Raw genomic sequence first — 15,559 nt, 5'->3', positions numbered from 1 at the left:
TTTACATGAACACATCTGAAATCAGGCTAACTGATTGCACTCTCGACCATGGTATTTTTGGGAAGAATATTTGATTCTGAGTTCGGACATGTGAAAACTACTTCTAAGATGCATACATTCAGTTGTTCCGAACACACTTTACTCTCACTAAAGAGGGATGGTGCTGGTGCTAGCACATGCGCAGATCAAATACAATGTGGGAATGCAGATTAAGGTGTTTACATGTCCTAATCATTTGAAAGATGAATCAGAAAACCAGGTGTTTTAATCAGCGTATGCTTAATTTGATTTCAACCATACGCCGATTAACATAAGTAGAGCAAGGTGTTTAACGGTGACTAACCCAATTCCGTACAAATTTGGGACTGTAGTGACTGTGTTGGCATCAAAATCCGGGGTGTGAACGAAGTTTCGATTCAGCGTTAATTGACATGGTAATGTACAAATAGTTTTTGAGAAGGTGTAAAAACGGACCCCTCTGACACGGTACGTTACATTGTGGCGCGTCAAGACTCATTTTGTTCCATACAGCCTCCTTCCACCAGGGGTAGCCCTTCTCTCGCATGGCTAATATTAAACTAATATTTCATTAGTAGGGTGCTAATTACAATCTGGTCATCAATAACACAAACAATGAATCAATCAATCATGAATTGCACAAGACTGTGATGTGCAGAATCTTAAAAAGAATACAACTGTGCCAACCTCTGATCTGCATTTACACAAGCAAATCTGCTGACAGAGCTTTAGTTTTTTTTCTCTCTCACCTTTGCTATGTTAATGTTTTCAATACCTTTGCTGTGCCAACCTATTCATGAGTGCTGTGTGTTCAATAACTTAAGTGTGAAATCTCATGTGTGCAATAACGCATGTCCGAAATTCTCACGTGTGCTATCTATTAAACTCATTTTCACATGACATGCTCTAATCCAAAATGAGATGCGACATTCCTGCATGCCTCTTTTTCTGTTCAAGTGAAGAAAATGACCGGGGACTCCCTAAAAGACCAAAGTGCACAGCCAGTTCGGTAAGCCTTTACATGTCACCAAACTGCTATAGTTATGAACTATTAAATGTTTTTGGACCATTGGCTTCCCTGTAAACAGGCACTGACAGGAGGCGCGACGAGAACGCTGATCCAATGCCACCCAAAAAAACGTATTGTAATAAAACAACTGATTGGAATAAATCTATTGGAATAACTGATTGGAATAAAACAGCTGATTGGAATAAAAACATATTGGTTGTACAAAAAAAACAATTCACAAAAATAGTTACTAAATGTTCAGTGGATGACAGTGTGGGGGGACATGGGGGCACTTCTTTCTACAGCTCCTTGCTGAGGCTGAACTTGGGACAGTACCAGACATCCTCTGGCACCACCTCCAAATCCAGGCACTGGAGATGGAACCAGAGCAGGGAGAACTCACACTACACCCACTTGTTAATGGCTCGATGTTGCGGCAGATGGCGCAGTGCCCCCCAGCGAGGTCTGCTACCTGCACCTCAGCCATGCATTTCTTGTTCTCCTCTCTTCCTTTGCAACTCCTGCTTCTTCCTCTGCAGATCCTCCCTCTTCCTGTGCAGGTCCTCCTGCCTCCTCTGATTTGCATCCTCCTTGTCCTTCTCCTGGTCCTGCTTGATGAGCATTTCATTGAAGTCGTCAGCGGTGATGACCCAAGCTGGCAGGGGAAGTCTGCTCTTCACGTCGGCTGCTGCTGAATAAACTTGTTTGCCAAGATGGGAGGCATCAGGACGTTTGCCAGCCTCACTGAGACAACGCACAGGGGATGGGGTTGATGCTGCTGGAATTGCAGTGTTCACTGCTGTAGGAGCCGCCAGGGTCGCTGCTGTGGGGGCGGTGGTGGGGGTCGCGGAGGTTGTTGCTGTGGGGGCCACTGCGATCCTCACTATCTGGGTGTGGTCATAGGCCTTCCGGTTCAGGGGAAATTCCCAGCCTTCCTGAACCCACCCTTGATGTTTTCACTGCTCTCCGCCTTGGGGTAGGCCTGGTGCAGCATGGCAGAAAAGTGTTTCTTGCCGATGGCAACATCCCCCCGCACCAGGCTCAGGCGTGCTGCGTTGGTGGTGAAAACCGACTTCAGGGGGCCAAAGACACTGATGTCCAGTGGCTGCTACATCACATGGGATGGCAGCAACACCACCTCCACCATGTTCTCCCGGTAGAACCTGACCACATCCCTGGATGCATGCGTCTCATGCTGATCCATTATGAGGAGAAGGGGCCTCTCAGCAGGGGCATGCTTCACAAAGAAGGCCAGCCATTTCATAAAGAGCTCACTGTCCTTTTAGCCCTTGGGTGAGACTCCATAAATGGCATCCTTGGGACCCTCCACTTCCACATATCTACAATACAAAATCCATACTGTACGTGTGTGTATGTTATCGTGTGTGTATGCATGTGTCTGTACCTATGTATGTTTTGCTTCATATAAGGTGTATTTCTATCTGTTTTTTATCTAATTTTACTGCTTGTATCAGTTACTTGATGTGGAATAGAGTTCCATGTAGTCATGGCTCTATGTAGTACTGTGCGCCTCCCAAATTCTGTTCTGGACTTGGGGACTATGAAGCGATCTCTTATGGCATGTCTTTTGGGGTAAATATGTGCCAGTAATTCAAATAGATAGCTCGGTGAATTAAACATATCAACACCTCTTACAAAAACAAGTAATGAGGAAGTCAATCTCTCTTCCACTTTGAGCCATGAGAGATTGACATGCATGTCATTAATGTTAGCTCTCCGTGTACTTTTAAGGGCCAGCCATGCTGCCCTGTTCTGAGTCAACTGCAATTTCCGCATGTCCCTCTTTGTGGCACCTGACTGAACAGTAGTCCAGGTGCGACAAAACCAGGGCCTGTAAGACCTGCCTTGTTGATAGTGTTGTTTAGAAGGCAGAGCAGCTCTTTATTATGGACGGACTTCTCCCCATCTTAAGCCTTACTCAGAGCCAGTGGCATGTCGTTAGTAAAGAATTTTAAAAATCAAGGGCCTAAACAGATACCCTGGGGAATTCCTGCTTCCACCTGGATTATGTTTGAGAGGCTTCCATTAAAGAACACCCTCTGTGTTCTGTTAGACAAGTAACTCTTTATCCATATTATAGCAGGGGATGTAAAGCCATAACACATACGTTTTTCCAGCAGCAGACTATGATCGAGAATGTCAAAAGCTGCACTGAAGTCTAATAAGACAGCCCCCACAATTGTATCATCAATTTCTCTCAGCCTATCAACAGTCATGTGTGTAAGTGCTGTGCTTGTTGAGTGTCCTTCCCTAAATGTGTGCTGAAAGTCTGTTTTCAATTGGTTTACTGTGACATAGCATTGTATCTGGTCGAACACAATTTTCTTCCAGAAGTTTACTAGGGGTTGGAAACCCTATTTGTGCCAGTAAGGGGCGCTTTACTATTCTTGGGTAGAGGAATGACTTTAGCTTCCCTCAAGGCCTGAGGGCACACACTTTCTAGTAGGCTTAAATTGAAGATGTGGCAAATAGGAGTGGCAATATCGTCCACTATTATCCTCAGTATTCTTCCCACCATGATTTTCAGACCCTGATGGCTTGTCATTGTTGATAGACAACAATAATTGTTTCACCTCTTCCACATTGACTTTATGGAATTTAAAAATACAATTCTTGTCTTTCATAATTTGGTCAGATATACTTGGATGTGTAGTGTCAGCGTTTTGTTGCTGGCATGTCATCCCTAAGTTTGTTTATCTTGCCAATGAAAAGGTAATTGAAGTAGTTGGCAATATCAGTGTGTTTTGTGATAAATGAGCCATCCGATTCAATGAATGATGCAGTCGAGTTGGCATTTTCCCCAAAAAATTAATTTACGGTGCTCCAAAGCTTTTTGCTGTCATTCTTTATATCATTTATCTTTGTTTCATGGTATAGTTTATTTTTATTTAGCTTAGTCACATGCTTTTGCTTATTTTTTTTCTTTAAGCAATGGCTTTTTTCCTGGCCACTCAAAAACCCTAGAATGAGTCCAAACGTTTGACTGGTACTGTATATATACACTATATATACAAAGTATGTGGACACTACTTCAAATGAGTGAATTCTGCTATTTGAGCTACAACCATTGCTGACAGGTGTATACAATCTTTATAGACAAACATTGACAGTAGAATGGCCTTACTGAAGAGCTCTGTGACTTTCAATGTGGCACTGTCATAGGATGCCATCGTTCCAACAAGTCAGTTAATCAAATTTCTGCCCTGCTAGAGCTGCCCCGGTCAACTGTAAGTGCTGTTATTGTGAAGTTGAAATGTCTCGAAGCAACAATGGTTCAGCCTCAAAGTGGTAGGCCACACAAGCTCACAGAACGGGACTGCCGAGTGCTGAAGCCCAGTGAGTAAAAATCATCTGTCATGACTCTCTCCTTGGTGAGGATCAAAGGTGCCAGATCAGCTTGGCAATGGCCGACAGATAGCCAGAGACCCCCCCTTCTCTACCACAGGAGAGGATATATAAGAGAAGCAAAAAAACATCAATGCAGACACAGGGATGAACCTCTGGAAGTGACAAATATAGGGAAGGCAATCAATGATGTGATGGAGTCCAGGTGAGTCCAATGAAGCGCTAGTGCGCATAACGATGGTGACAGATGTGCGTAATGATGAGCAGCCTGGAGCCAGAGAGGGGGAGCGGGAGCAGACGTGACACATTTATTAAATCGTTTATTCATAAGAATGCACCTATTCAGAAACTGACTGTTTCAATTGTTAACTTCTTGATGCACCATTCCGTTAGCGGGATCTTTTTCGTCAACATCCACTGAATTGCAGAGTGCCAAATTCCATTAAATAACTTAAAATTATTTAATTTTCATGAAATCACAAGTGCAATATAGCAAAACACGGTTTAGCTTGTTGTTAATCCACCTGGCGAATCAGATTTCAATAAAGCTTTTCGGGGAAAGCATACCAAGAGATTATGTAAGGACATCTCTCTCAGTAGACAAAATATTACAAACAGCTAGCAGCCAAGTAGATAGGTCAGAAAAGCAATAAATTAAATCGCTTACCTTTGATGATCTTCGGATGTTTGCACTCACGAGACTCCCAGTTACACAATACATTTTTTGTTCCATAAAGATTATTTTATATCCAAAATACCTCCATTTGGTTGGTGCGTTAAGTTCAGAAATCCACAGGCTCGAGCGGTCACGACATTGCAGAAGAAAATGTCAAATAGTATCCGTAAAGTTCATAGAAACATGTCAAACATTTTTTATAATCAATCCTCATGTTGTTTTTACGATATATAATCGCAACATTTTTCAACCGGGACTGTTGCTTCTTCAATAGGAGAGAGAAAGAAATGTCTGCTCCAAGCTGTTGCGCATGCAAAAGACTGCTGGCACCCAGCCATCCACTGACGTAATGTGATCTTTCTCGCTCATTTTTTCAAAATAAAAGCCTGAAACTATGTCTAAAGACTGTTCAAACCATGGGGAATCTCGTTGATATCCCTTTAAATGGAGCGAAGGCAGGCAATGGAACAGAGAGCTTTCAGGAAAAACAGCACTTCCGGGTTGGATTTTCCTTAGGTTTGTTCCTGCAATATCAGTTCTGTTATTCTCACAGACAATATCTTGACAGTTTTGGAAACTTTAGAGCGTTTCCTATCCTAATCTGACAATTATATGCATATTCTAGCTTCTGGGCCTGAGAAATAGGCAGTTTAACTTCTTCGAGATAGGGGGCGCTCTTTACATTTTTGGATAAAAAACGTTCCCGTTTTAAACCAGATATTTTGTCACGAAAAGATGCTCGACTTGCTTTGGAAGCTTTGGAAAGAAAAAACTCGGACGTTTCCAAAACTGCAAAGATATTATCTGTGAGTGCCCCAGAACTAATGCTACAGGCGAAACCAAGATGAAGTTTCATACAGGAAATGCCCCAGATTCTGAAGACGCTTGTGTTCCAATGTCTCCTTATATGGCTGTGAATGCGCCAGAAATGAGCCTGTCGTTTCTCCAAGGTGTCTGCAGCATTGTGACGTATTTGTAGGCATATCATTGGAAGATTGACCATAAGAGACTACATTTACCAGGTGTCCGCCCGGTGTCCTGTGTCGAAATTATTGCGTAATCTCTAGGTCCATGCGCGTTCCATTTCTTCAGAAGAGAAAGTCAACTGCCACGAAGGATTTATCATTGATAGATATGTGAAAAACACCTTGAGGATTGATTCTAAACATCGTTTGCCATGTTTCTGTCGATTATTATGGAGTTAATTTGGAAAAAAGTTCGCGTTTTAATGACTTTTTTTTTTTTGTTCTTACCCAAACGTGATGAAGAAAACGGAGCGATTTGTCAACACAAATAATATTTTTGTAAAAACTGAACATTTGCTATTTAACTGAGAGTCTCCTCATAGACAACATCTGAAGTTCTTCAAAGGTAAATGATTTTATTTGAATGCTTTTCTGGTTTTTGTGAAAATGTTGCATGCTGAATGCCAGGCATAATCCTATGCTAGGCTATCAATAGTGTTACACAAATGCTTGTTTTGCAATGGTTGAGAAGCATATTTTTGAAAATCTGAGATGACAGTGTTGTTAACAAAAGGCTAAGCTTGAGAGCTAGCATATTGATTTCATTTCATTTGCGATTTTTATGAATAGTTAACGTTGCGTTATGGTAATGGGCTTGAGGCTGTAGTCACGATCCCGGATCCGGGATGGCTCAACGCAAGAAGTTAATGGAGATCCATAATAAATACAAACACACGCAGGTAAATTGACAAACCTGGATTTAGGGCTGGAAAAAGCCAGTGCGATAGTTTTTACAAGACGAAATTTCAAACTAATGTGCATTTGACACTAGTGTCACCTTAACACCAGCCAAAAATAGCGTCCTTAGCGTTCTACCAGCTCATCTATATGTTTTTTGGGCGTCAAATCCATATCAATCCAAATGCGTAAGTATTTATATACGGGAATAGATTCGATTGGAGAACTGTCTAATGAGTGAACATGTAGTTCATCTGAAACATTCTTACGAGAGTAAAAAAAAAAGTATTTTGTTTAGACCCTAAATAAGCAAGTGATTCCTGCATGGCTATAAAATCTGACTGTAGATTTGACACAGCCAGATTAACAGTCGGAGCAATAGCATATCATCAGTAGATTAACGTTAACATTTTTAACATATTGATCAAAGGTTTTTATATAAATAGTGAAGAGAACAGGTCCCAAAATTGACCTGTGGTACACCTTTATGTACTTCTAAAAATTCAGACACAAACCCATCAATTACGATAGCCTGAGTTCTGTCACTAAAATAATCATGAACAGGCGTCAGAGCTCAGGTCTATCCAGTACAATTTATTAAAAAAATAGCATGATCAAACCACAACAAACCTGCCAAGAGTGTGTGTGTTGACAGAAGTTACTTCTCTACCTTCTCAAACCTGATTCGTAGTATAGGGCCCAGGACGAAGCCCTCTCTGTTGCCAACTCCGCTGTCCCACCACTATAGCACTGTGCTCCCAGTTCATCCCCAACAAGCTTATCGCTTTGTCTGTGAATACACACACACACACACACACACACACACACACACAGGGAGAGAGAGGAAAGAGACAGAGGAAACAACACTAACAATATCTACTACTGTATCTACAAACAATTAAAGCTGCAATATGTCATTTTTTGGGCGACCCGACATTTCTATGCTTACCATTTTTAGGAATAGTTTTTGCATCTTTTTGTACACCAGATTCAAGCAGCTATATTATATTTTTGGTTAAGAAAAATACATTTCACAGCGTTTTAGATGGTACAATTTTCAGCTACACAATATTTGCTTAGCAACCAGGAAATGGAAGAACGATTTCTGCATAAAGCATCTTTAACACTTTAAATTATATACTGAATGACTACCAAGTACTTACAGTTGAAGTCGGAAGTTTACATACACTTAGGTTGGAGTCATTACAACTAGTTTTTCAACCACTCCACAAATTTCTTGTTAACAAACTATAGTTTTGGCAAGTCTGTTGGGACATCTACTTTGTGCATGACACAAGTAATTTTTCCAACAATTGTTTACAGACAGATTATTTCACAGAGACAGAGAACCACACGACTTTACCAAGTTTGTATTTTTGTCTGTTTTAAAACAAATGGAAAAAAAGTTCAGAAATAAAGATAAATCTGCAACGGGATTTTACATTTCAGGGGGCCAAACTCCAACAACTTCCTGACACACACTGTATCACAATTCCAGTGGGTCAGAGGTTTACAATCAGAAGTTTACATGTATCCGGTGCCTGCTCCACGCACCAGGCTTACAGTTACATCTCCCCAGTCCGGTGAGACCTGTTCCGGTTCCACGTACCAGGCCTCCAGTACGTCTCCTCAGTCCGGTGAGACCTGTTCCGGCTCCACGTTCGAAGCCTCCAGTGATGATCCATGGCCCGGAGCCTGCAGTGAGGATCCATGGCACGAAGCCTCCAACGTTGATCCGCGGTCCGGAGCCTCCAGTGACGTTCCCCTGTCCGGAGCCTGCGGCGACGGCCTCCGGTCCGGAGCCTGCGGCGACGGCCTCCGGTCCGGAGCCTCCGGCGACGGCCTCCGGCGACGGGCCCCCGGTCCGGAGCCTCCGGCGACGGGCCCCGGTCCCGGTTCCGCCTGAGACGATCGGTGGCTTGGTTCCTCCAGTGAAGGTCCGTGGCTTGGTTCCTCCAGTGAAGGTCCGTGGCTTGGTTCCTCCAGTGAAGGTCCATGCACCAGGGCCGCCACCAAAGCGAAGGGATCTGCGGGTGGAGGGGGGACTACCTCCCGCACCGGAGCCACCGCCGCGAAGAGATGCCCACCCGGACCCTCCCCTTTAGAGTCAGGTTTTGCGGCCGGAGTCCACACCTTCTCTATTCAGGTTAGGCCAGGGTGTGACTAGGGTGGGCATTCTAGTTTCTTTATTTCTATGTTTTCTATTTCTTTGTTTTTGGCCGAGTGTGGTTCCCAATCAGAGGCAGCTGTCTATCGTTGTCTCTGATAGGGAATCATACTTAGGTATCCTTTTCCCCATCTGTGTTTGGTGGGTAGTTGTTTTCTGTTTAGTGTCTGCACCTGACAGGACCATTTCAGTTTTCCCGCTTTGTTATTTTGTTCGAGTGTTTTGAGTATTACATTTATCATGAACACTTACCACCCTGCGTTTTAGTCCATGCATTCCAACGAGCCGTGACACATAATAAACATTCATAAAAGATACAATTGAAAACTAAACACAAATACTACTACACAAATATTCCACTTCCTGGATGGATTTTCTTCAGGTTTTCGCCTGCCATATGTTAACAGTTTTGGAAACTTTAGAGTGTTTTCTATCCAAATCTCCAATTATATGCAAATCCTAGCTTCTGGGCCTGAGTAACAGGCAGTTTACTTTGGGCACGCTTCTCATTCAGATGTCGAAATACTGCCCCCAAGCCATATAAGCACCTTCAAACAGAGGCAGAAATTCTTAACGTAACAGCCAATAACTGCTACTCACGTGCAAGCATTGGGCCACTTAGTTGGGAAAGAGCCAGGTTGGGTTATTGATGCTGGGTTATTGAGATATGATCCAGTGGGTCAGATTTGAAGAATGGGGGCGTGGCTTGCAGGTAGTTATTTCTGGCCACCTGTGAGAGTAAACGTCATTGCTGTTCATCCATTCTGCTGTATAGTTATCACATGTTATTGTTGAACACTGCTGGTTTAGAGGCTTCATGAGGCTTATAGATGTCCTATGTAGAAAATAGCAAAAATAAACAAAAACCCTGAAATTAGTAGGTGTGTCCAAACATTTGACTGGTACTGTGTATATATAGTAGAGTAATGAATAATCAAAACTATGAAATAACACATGGAATTAAGTAGTAACCAAAAAAGTGTAAAACAAATAAAAATATATTCTACATTCTTCAAAGTAGCCTCCCTTTGCCTTGATGACAGCTTTGCACACTCTTAGCATTCTCTCAACCAGCTTCATGAGGTAGTCACCTGGAATGCATTTCAGTGAACAGGTGTGCCTTGTTAAAAGGTAATTTGTAGAATTGATTTCCTTAATGCATTTGAGTCAATCAGTTGTGTAGGGATGGTATCCAGAAGATGGCAAATATTGAGGCAAATACATTGCAAATACAGCTAGAATAAGCAAATAGAAATGACAGTCCATCATTACTTTAAGACATGAAGGTCAGTCAATCCGGAAACTTTAAAGAACTTTGAAAGTTTCTTCAAGTGCATTCGCAAAAACCATCAAGCGCTATGATGAAACTGGCCCTCATGAGGACCGCCACAGGAAAGGAATATCCAGAGTTACCTCTACTGCAGAGGTTAAGGTCATTAGAGTCTCAGAAATTGCGGGACAAATAAATGCTTCACAGAGTTCAAGTAAAAGATAGATCTCAACATCAGCTGTCTGAGGAGACTGTGAATCAGACCTTCATGGTTGAATTGCTGCAAAGAAACCACCACCAATAATAATAAGAGACTTGATTGGGCCAAGAAACACGAGCAATGGACATTAAACCGGTGGAAATCTGTCCTTTGGTCTGATGAGTAGGTGAACAGATGATCTCCACATGTGTGGTTCCCACCGTGAAGCATAGAGGAGGTGTGTGGGGGTGCTTAGCTGGTGACTCTGTAGGTGATATATTTAGAATTCAATGCACACTTAACCAGCATGGCTACCACATCATTCTGCAGCTATACACAATCCCATCTGATAAACAATCCCATCTGGTTTGCGCGATGTGGGACTATCATGTGTTTTTCAACAGGACAATGACCCAAAACACACCTCCAGTCTGTGTAAGAGCTATTTGACCAAGGAGAGTGCTGCATCAGATGACCTGGTCTCCACAACCACCCATCCTCAACCCAATTGAGGTGGTTTTGGATGAGTTGAACCACAGAGTGAAGGAAAAGCAGCCAACAAGTGCTCAGCATATGTAGGAACTCATTCCAGCTGAAGCTGGTTGAGAGAATGCCAAGAGTGTGCAAAGCTGTCATCAAGGCAAAGGGTGGCTACTTTGAAGAATATAAAGTATATTTTCATTTGCTTAACACTTTTTTGGCTACTATATAGTTTTTATTTTCTACAATGTAGAAAACAGTAAAAATAAAGAAAATAACTCTTGAATGAGTAGGTGTGTCCAAACGTTTGACTGGTACTGTATATAAATATATTTTTGGGAGGGGGTAGATCAATTTTAATATTTCAGATAGATTGTGGCTTCTATCAATGTAATTGTCTGCATAATTCCGTCCCCATATTTTTTTTGCCTCCTGAAAATAATCTAAGGATTATATTCAAAAAGAGCCTGCTGCTTGGCTAACCCAGCGTGAAAGTGGGAAAAAAAGCAAATTATGGTTATATGTTGGGTTATTCACACAACCCAACTGGCTAGGTCAACTGGCTAGGTCAAACTAACACAGTGTGTGTTCTGTCCAATATTTATCTTGCACTGGGTTACCAAATATCCCAACTTGGCTTGTTTTTAACGCCTTCTTTTTTAGAGTGCAGCGTTTTAGAGTGTCATAACAACCACATTATATAAAATTAAAAACCATTTCCAAATGTAAAAATAAATAAGAAGCATTCTAGCAATCCTAGCACAGTCAATTTGCTTACTCTAGAATAATCATTTGCGGAGGACGAGGGATGGACAGGATGGCTCTTTTTGAAAAACGAGCTAACACCCGAATATGGAGTAAAGATTTTGAGTAAACCTGCAGTGTCTACACTACTTTTGTTCTAACAGGGCATTCTCCATAATAACCACATATTTTGAGGACAAATTCAAGTAGGACCTAATTATTTTTAATTGCTCCTGGTAACTAGGGTACGGCCATACTGAGATTCATGAACGGCGATGAAATCGTGTACAGTATATGATGTGTATCATTGTCTGTCAAAAGTTCAGCTCATCTCAATTTTTGCAGATGAGTTGCAGACATTGTCGGACAATCATCTCCGTTGTCATTCTGGCAACAGATGATTGCCATTGAAAAAGCATTGGTTCCATCCACAATTTTTGTACACAAAATCTCAATGTGGCCATACCCTTAGTTCAGGCTGTCATGGCAGCCACAAGCTGTTGTATTTTTCAGGAGTGTACACTGAACCTATGTTACTTGTATGTTGTCTTTGAGGTGTGGATGGAGACTACTTCAGATTGCTGTTACCAGGCACCTACACTGTGACAGCATCAACATCAGGATACTTGCCCTCTACCAGCACGGTGACAGTGGGACCTGCTGAGGCTATACAGGTGAGACTGTGTGAGAGGAGAATGAGAGTTTATTCAAATGTTAGGCATGATATCAGCCTTAAAACAATTTTTGTTTAAAGAGTTCCTCCTGTACTTTTGTACACTTTTTAGCCAGTAGATCTGAAAGTTTAACTCACAAGTCAAAACTGGTCCCCGAAAATTGAGTACTACATCACATATTTGCAGATGCTGTATGTGCACCACGTCATTGATCTCTCTGTCTGACTCTGCTGTGTGGGTATCTTGCTAGCTGTCACTCAAATGGCAGGGGGCTGAAGCTCATTGGCTAGAACTCTAATTGCTAGGGGGCTGGCCCATGTGGAGGAAAATGTTGGGAAAATTGCGCTGCACAGCTTCCAGTGAACAGTAACTTTCAAACTAGGGATTTTGTGGCTAATTGAGGAAAAACAGTAAATCTGCTCATAGATTATGCATATATGAACGACACATTGACACATCCAGACCAAAGCGGGTGGTTTAAAAAAAACTTACTAGTTGTCAAAGTTCCGGGGGATGTCTTTAATTTCATTTGGTTTTGCAAGTCTGTCTCTCAAATTCAATGTTCTATTTTCTTACTCATTGCAGTTGCACTTTTACCTGAAAGTGGCACCAAAAGACACAAATCTGACACAGTCCCACCACAGCAAGAAAAACCTCTCCTCAGCTAAGGTGGGCCCAAGATGAGACATGGGTGTGAGATAAACAAAGAACACGCCCACATGTCCACGCAGAGGGAACAATTGACAATGTGTAATAAATGTCACTTAAAGATACACCTATTTTGTAAGCCTGATTTACTCCTGTATGAGCGCTATAATTTTGTGATTTTCAAGGACAGTTTTCATGTTCACATTTTGAGTAAAAAGAATACATAGATTTCCAGTAATTTCATGAAATGAATCAACAATAAAAGGTGGTAAATGCTTTACTTTAATTATTAGTCATTGAAATTGATGTGCAAAAATATCTATATAGCAGCATAGTGCATAATTTCAATACTATAAAGATAAACAATTATTTAAAGATAAAAATAAAGATGAATTGTTGAAATAATTGGTTTTATGAAATATGATATGTTATATTGTGATACTAGCTTTAATTAATTAAAGGAATACTACACTCATGTCGGCTAATTCCTATGATTTACAATATAAAAAATAGGACAATATTTTTTGTGAACAAATGTTTCTTTTCATCGTTGTAATAAGTTTGGAAGCAACATGTGAAAATCACTGTGGAATTTAGTGAAGGGAAGTTTGGCTCTTTTTTACTGCCTTTTTAAAGATGCAATATGTAACTTTTTGGGCAACCTGACCAAATTCACATAGAAATGTGTGTTATAGATCTGTCATTCTCATTCTAAGCAAGTCTAAGAAGGGGTAGACAGCGCTATTTCTTTGCTTCATTCTCAGGTTTTGTTTTCGCATCTTTTACTTTCGTTTTTGTACACCAGCTTACACCACCAATATTTCTGGTATGGAAAAGTTATTTCACAGCAATTTAGATGGTACAATGACTCTCTACAATAGTGTAACGGCCGTTGGAGGAAGAAGGTGAGGACCAAGGTGCAGCGGGGTACGTGTTCGGCATTTTATTAAATATAACTGAACACTAAATACAAAGTAGCAAAAGGCACAACCGAAACAGCTCCGTCAGATGCAACACACACTAAACAGCAAATAACTCCCCACAACCCATAGTGGGAAAATAGGCTGCCTAAGTATGGTTCTCAATAAGAGACAACGATTGCCAGCTGCCTCTGATTGGGAACCATACCAGGCCAAACACATAGAAATAGAAAACATAGAATGCCCACCCCAACTCACGCCCTGACCAAACTAAAATAGAGACATAAAAAAAGGAACTCAGGTCAGGACGTGACAAATAGACTTGCTTGTTTCATAACATAAACTGAAATTAGGCCAACTATTAGAATTTTAGCAACCAGGAAATTGCATAGCGATTTCTGCGAAGTGCATCTTTAATTTGTTCAGTCAAAACATTTCAATGTCTTTATTTCATTTGATTCAGTAATGCCCAGAGTAAGCAGAACCCCTACAGGCAAATGATGAACTAAAAACTCAAAAGAATCATGATTTTTCGAGCCTTTCGTTCAGCATAGGGGGCTTATTGGAGCTGTCAATTGTGACTGAGACTTATACAAGTGTGCTTCAAACAATGTACATTTGTGATTGCTAGGCATACAAATATAATTATTTATTGATAACTTTGAAGAAGGATTAGTTTGGGCCGCAACTGGACTAGATTGTGAACGACTCTTGGCTGAATGCAATTGCGTGACCGCCGCGATAGCACAGATACACTACATGATCAAAAGTACGTGGACACCTGCTCGTTGAACATCTCAATCCAAAATCAATCAACAGCCTCCACTCTTCTGGGAAGGCTTTCCACCAGATATTGGTACATTGCTAGGTGGACCTGCTTCCATTCAGCCACAAGAGCATTAGTGAGGATGGGCAATGATGTTGGGCGATTAGACCTGGCTCGCTGTCGGCGTTCTAATTCATCCCAAAGGTGTTCGATGGGGTTGAGGTCAGTGCTCAGTGCATGCCCGTCAGGTTCTTCCACACCGATCTCGACAAACCATTAATGTATGGACCTTGCTTTGTGCATTGAGCATTGTCATGCTGAAACAGGAAAGGGCCTTCCCAACCTGTTGTCACAAGGTTGGAAGCACAGAATAATCTAGAATGTCATTCTATGTTGTAGCGTCAAGATTTCCCTTCACTGGAAATAAGGGGCCTAGCCCGAACCATGAAAAACAGCCCCAGACTATTATTCATCCACCAAACTTTACAGTTGACACTATGAATTCGGGAAGGTAGCATTCTACTGGCATCCGTCAAACTCAGATTTGTCCGTCGGACTGCCAGATGGTGAAGCGTGATTCATCACTCCAGAGAATGCGTTTTCAATGGCGACCACTGGTCCTAGTGTCAACGGCATGATGAACTTTACCAAGTACCAGGACATTTTAGCCAAAAACCTGGTTGCCTCTTCCGAAACTTGGCTGCAAGTGGATCTTCCAGCAATACAATAACCCCAAGCACATATCAAAATCCACAAAGAAATGGTTAATTGACCACAACATATCTTTCTCTGAGCAATTGTATTAATATAATCTAATCAAATGTTCTATGTGTTGTTGCAAACAATATAGCTCTGTATTTATTTATTTTATTTTTTGCTAATCTTTATCAAGGGTGCCAATAATTTTGGATCCACGGTA

The 15,559-nt window shown here is 41.5% G+C and overlaps 1 protein-coding gene across 5 annotated transcripts in view; it reads left to right on the top strand.

The window, feature by feature from the left end:
* cpn1 (carboxypeptidase N, polypeptide 1) overlaps positions 1-13,429 on the top strand; it is a 130,434-nt gene extending 117,005 nt beyond the window's left edge. For 3 of the 5 annotated variants that reach the window (XM_065008068.1, XM_029629805.2, XM_029629803.2), the window contains 2 exons: positions 12,188-12,306; positions 12,892-13,429. In XM_065008068.1, coding sequence (XP_064864140.1) covers positions 12,188-12,306; positions 12,892-12,990 — 218 coding nt within the window. In that variant the 3' untranslated portion in view covers positions 12,991-13,429. Of the gene's footprint in view, positions 1-975; positions 1,028-8,221; positions 8,569-12,187; positions 12,307-12,891 lie in introns of those variants that run through there. The other 2 variants (XM_029629804.2, XM_029629806.2) reach the window with 2 other exon arrangements.
* Positions 13,430-15,559: the final 2,130 nt, after the last annotated feature.

Source organism: Oncorhynchus nerka, linkage group LG23 (genome assembly GCF_034236695.1).
Source record: "Oncorhynchus nerka isolate Pitt River linkage group LG23, Oner_Uvic_2.0, whole genome shotgun sequence".
Taxonomy (NCBI): Eukaryota; Metazoa; Chordata; class Actinopteri; order Salmoniformes; family Salmonidae; genus Oncorhynchus; species Oncorhynchus nerka.
Note: the sequence above shows the minus strand (reverse complement) of the source record. Positions and strands in the feature narration are given on the sequence as shown.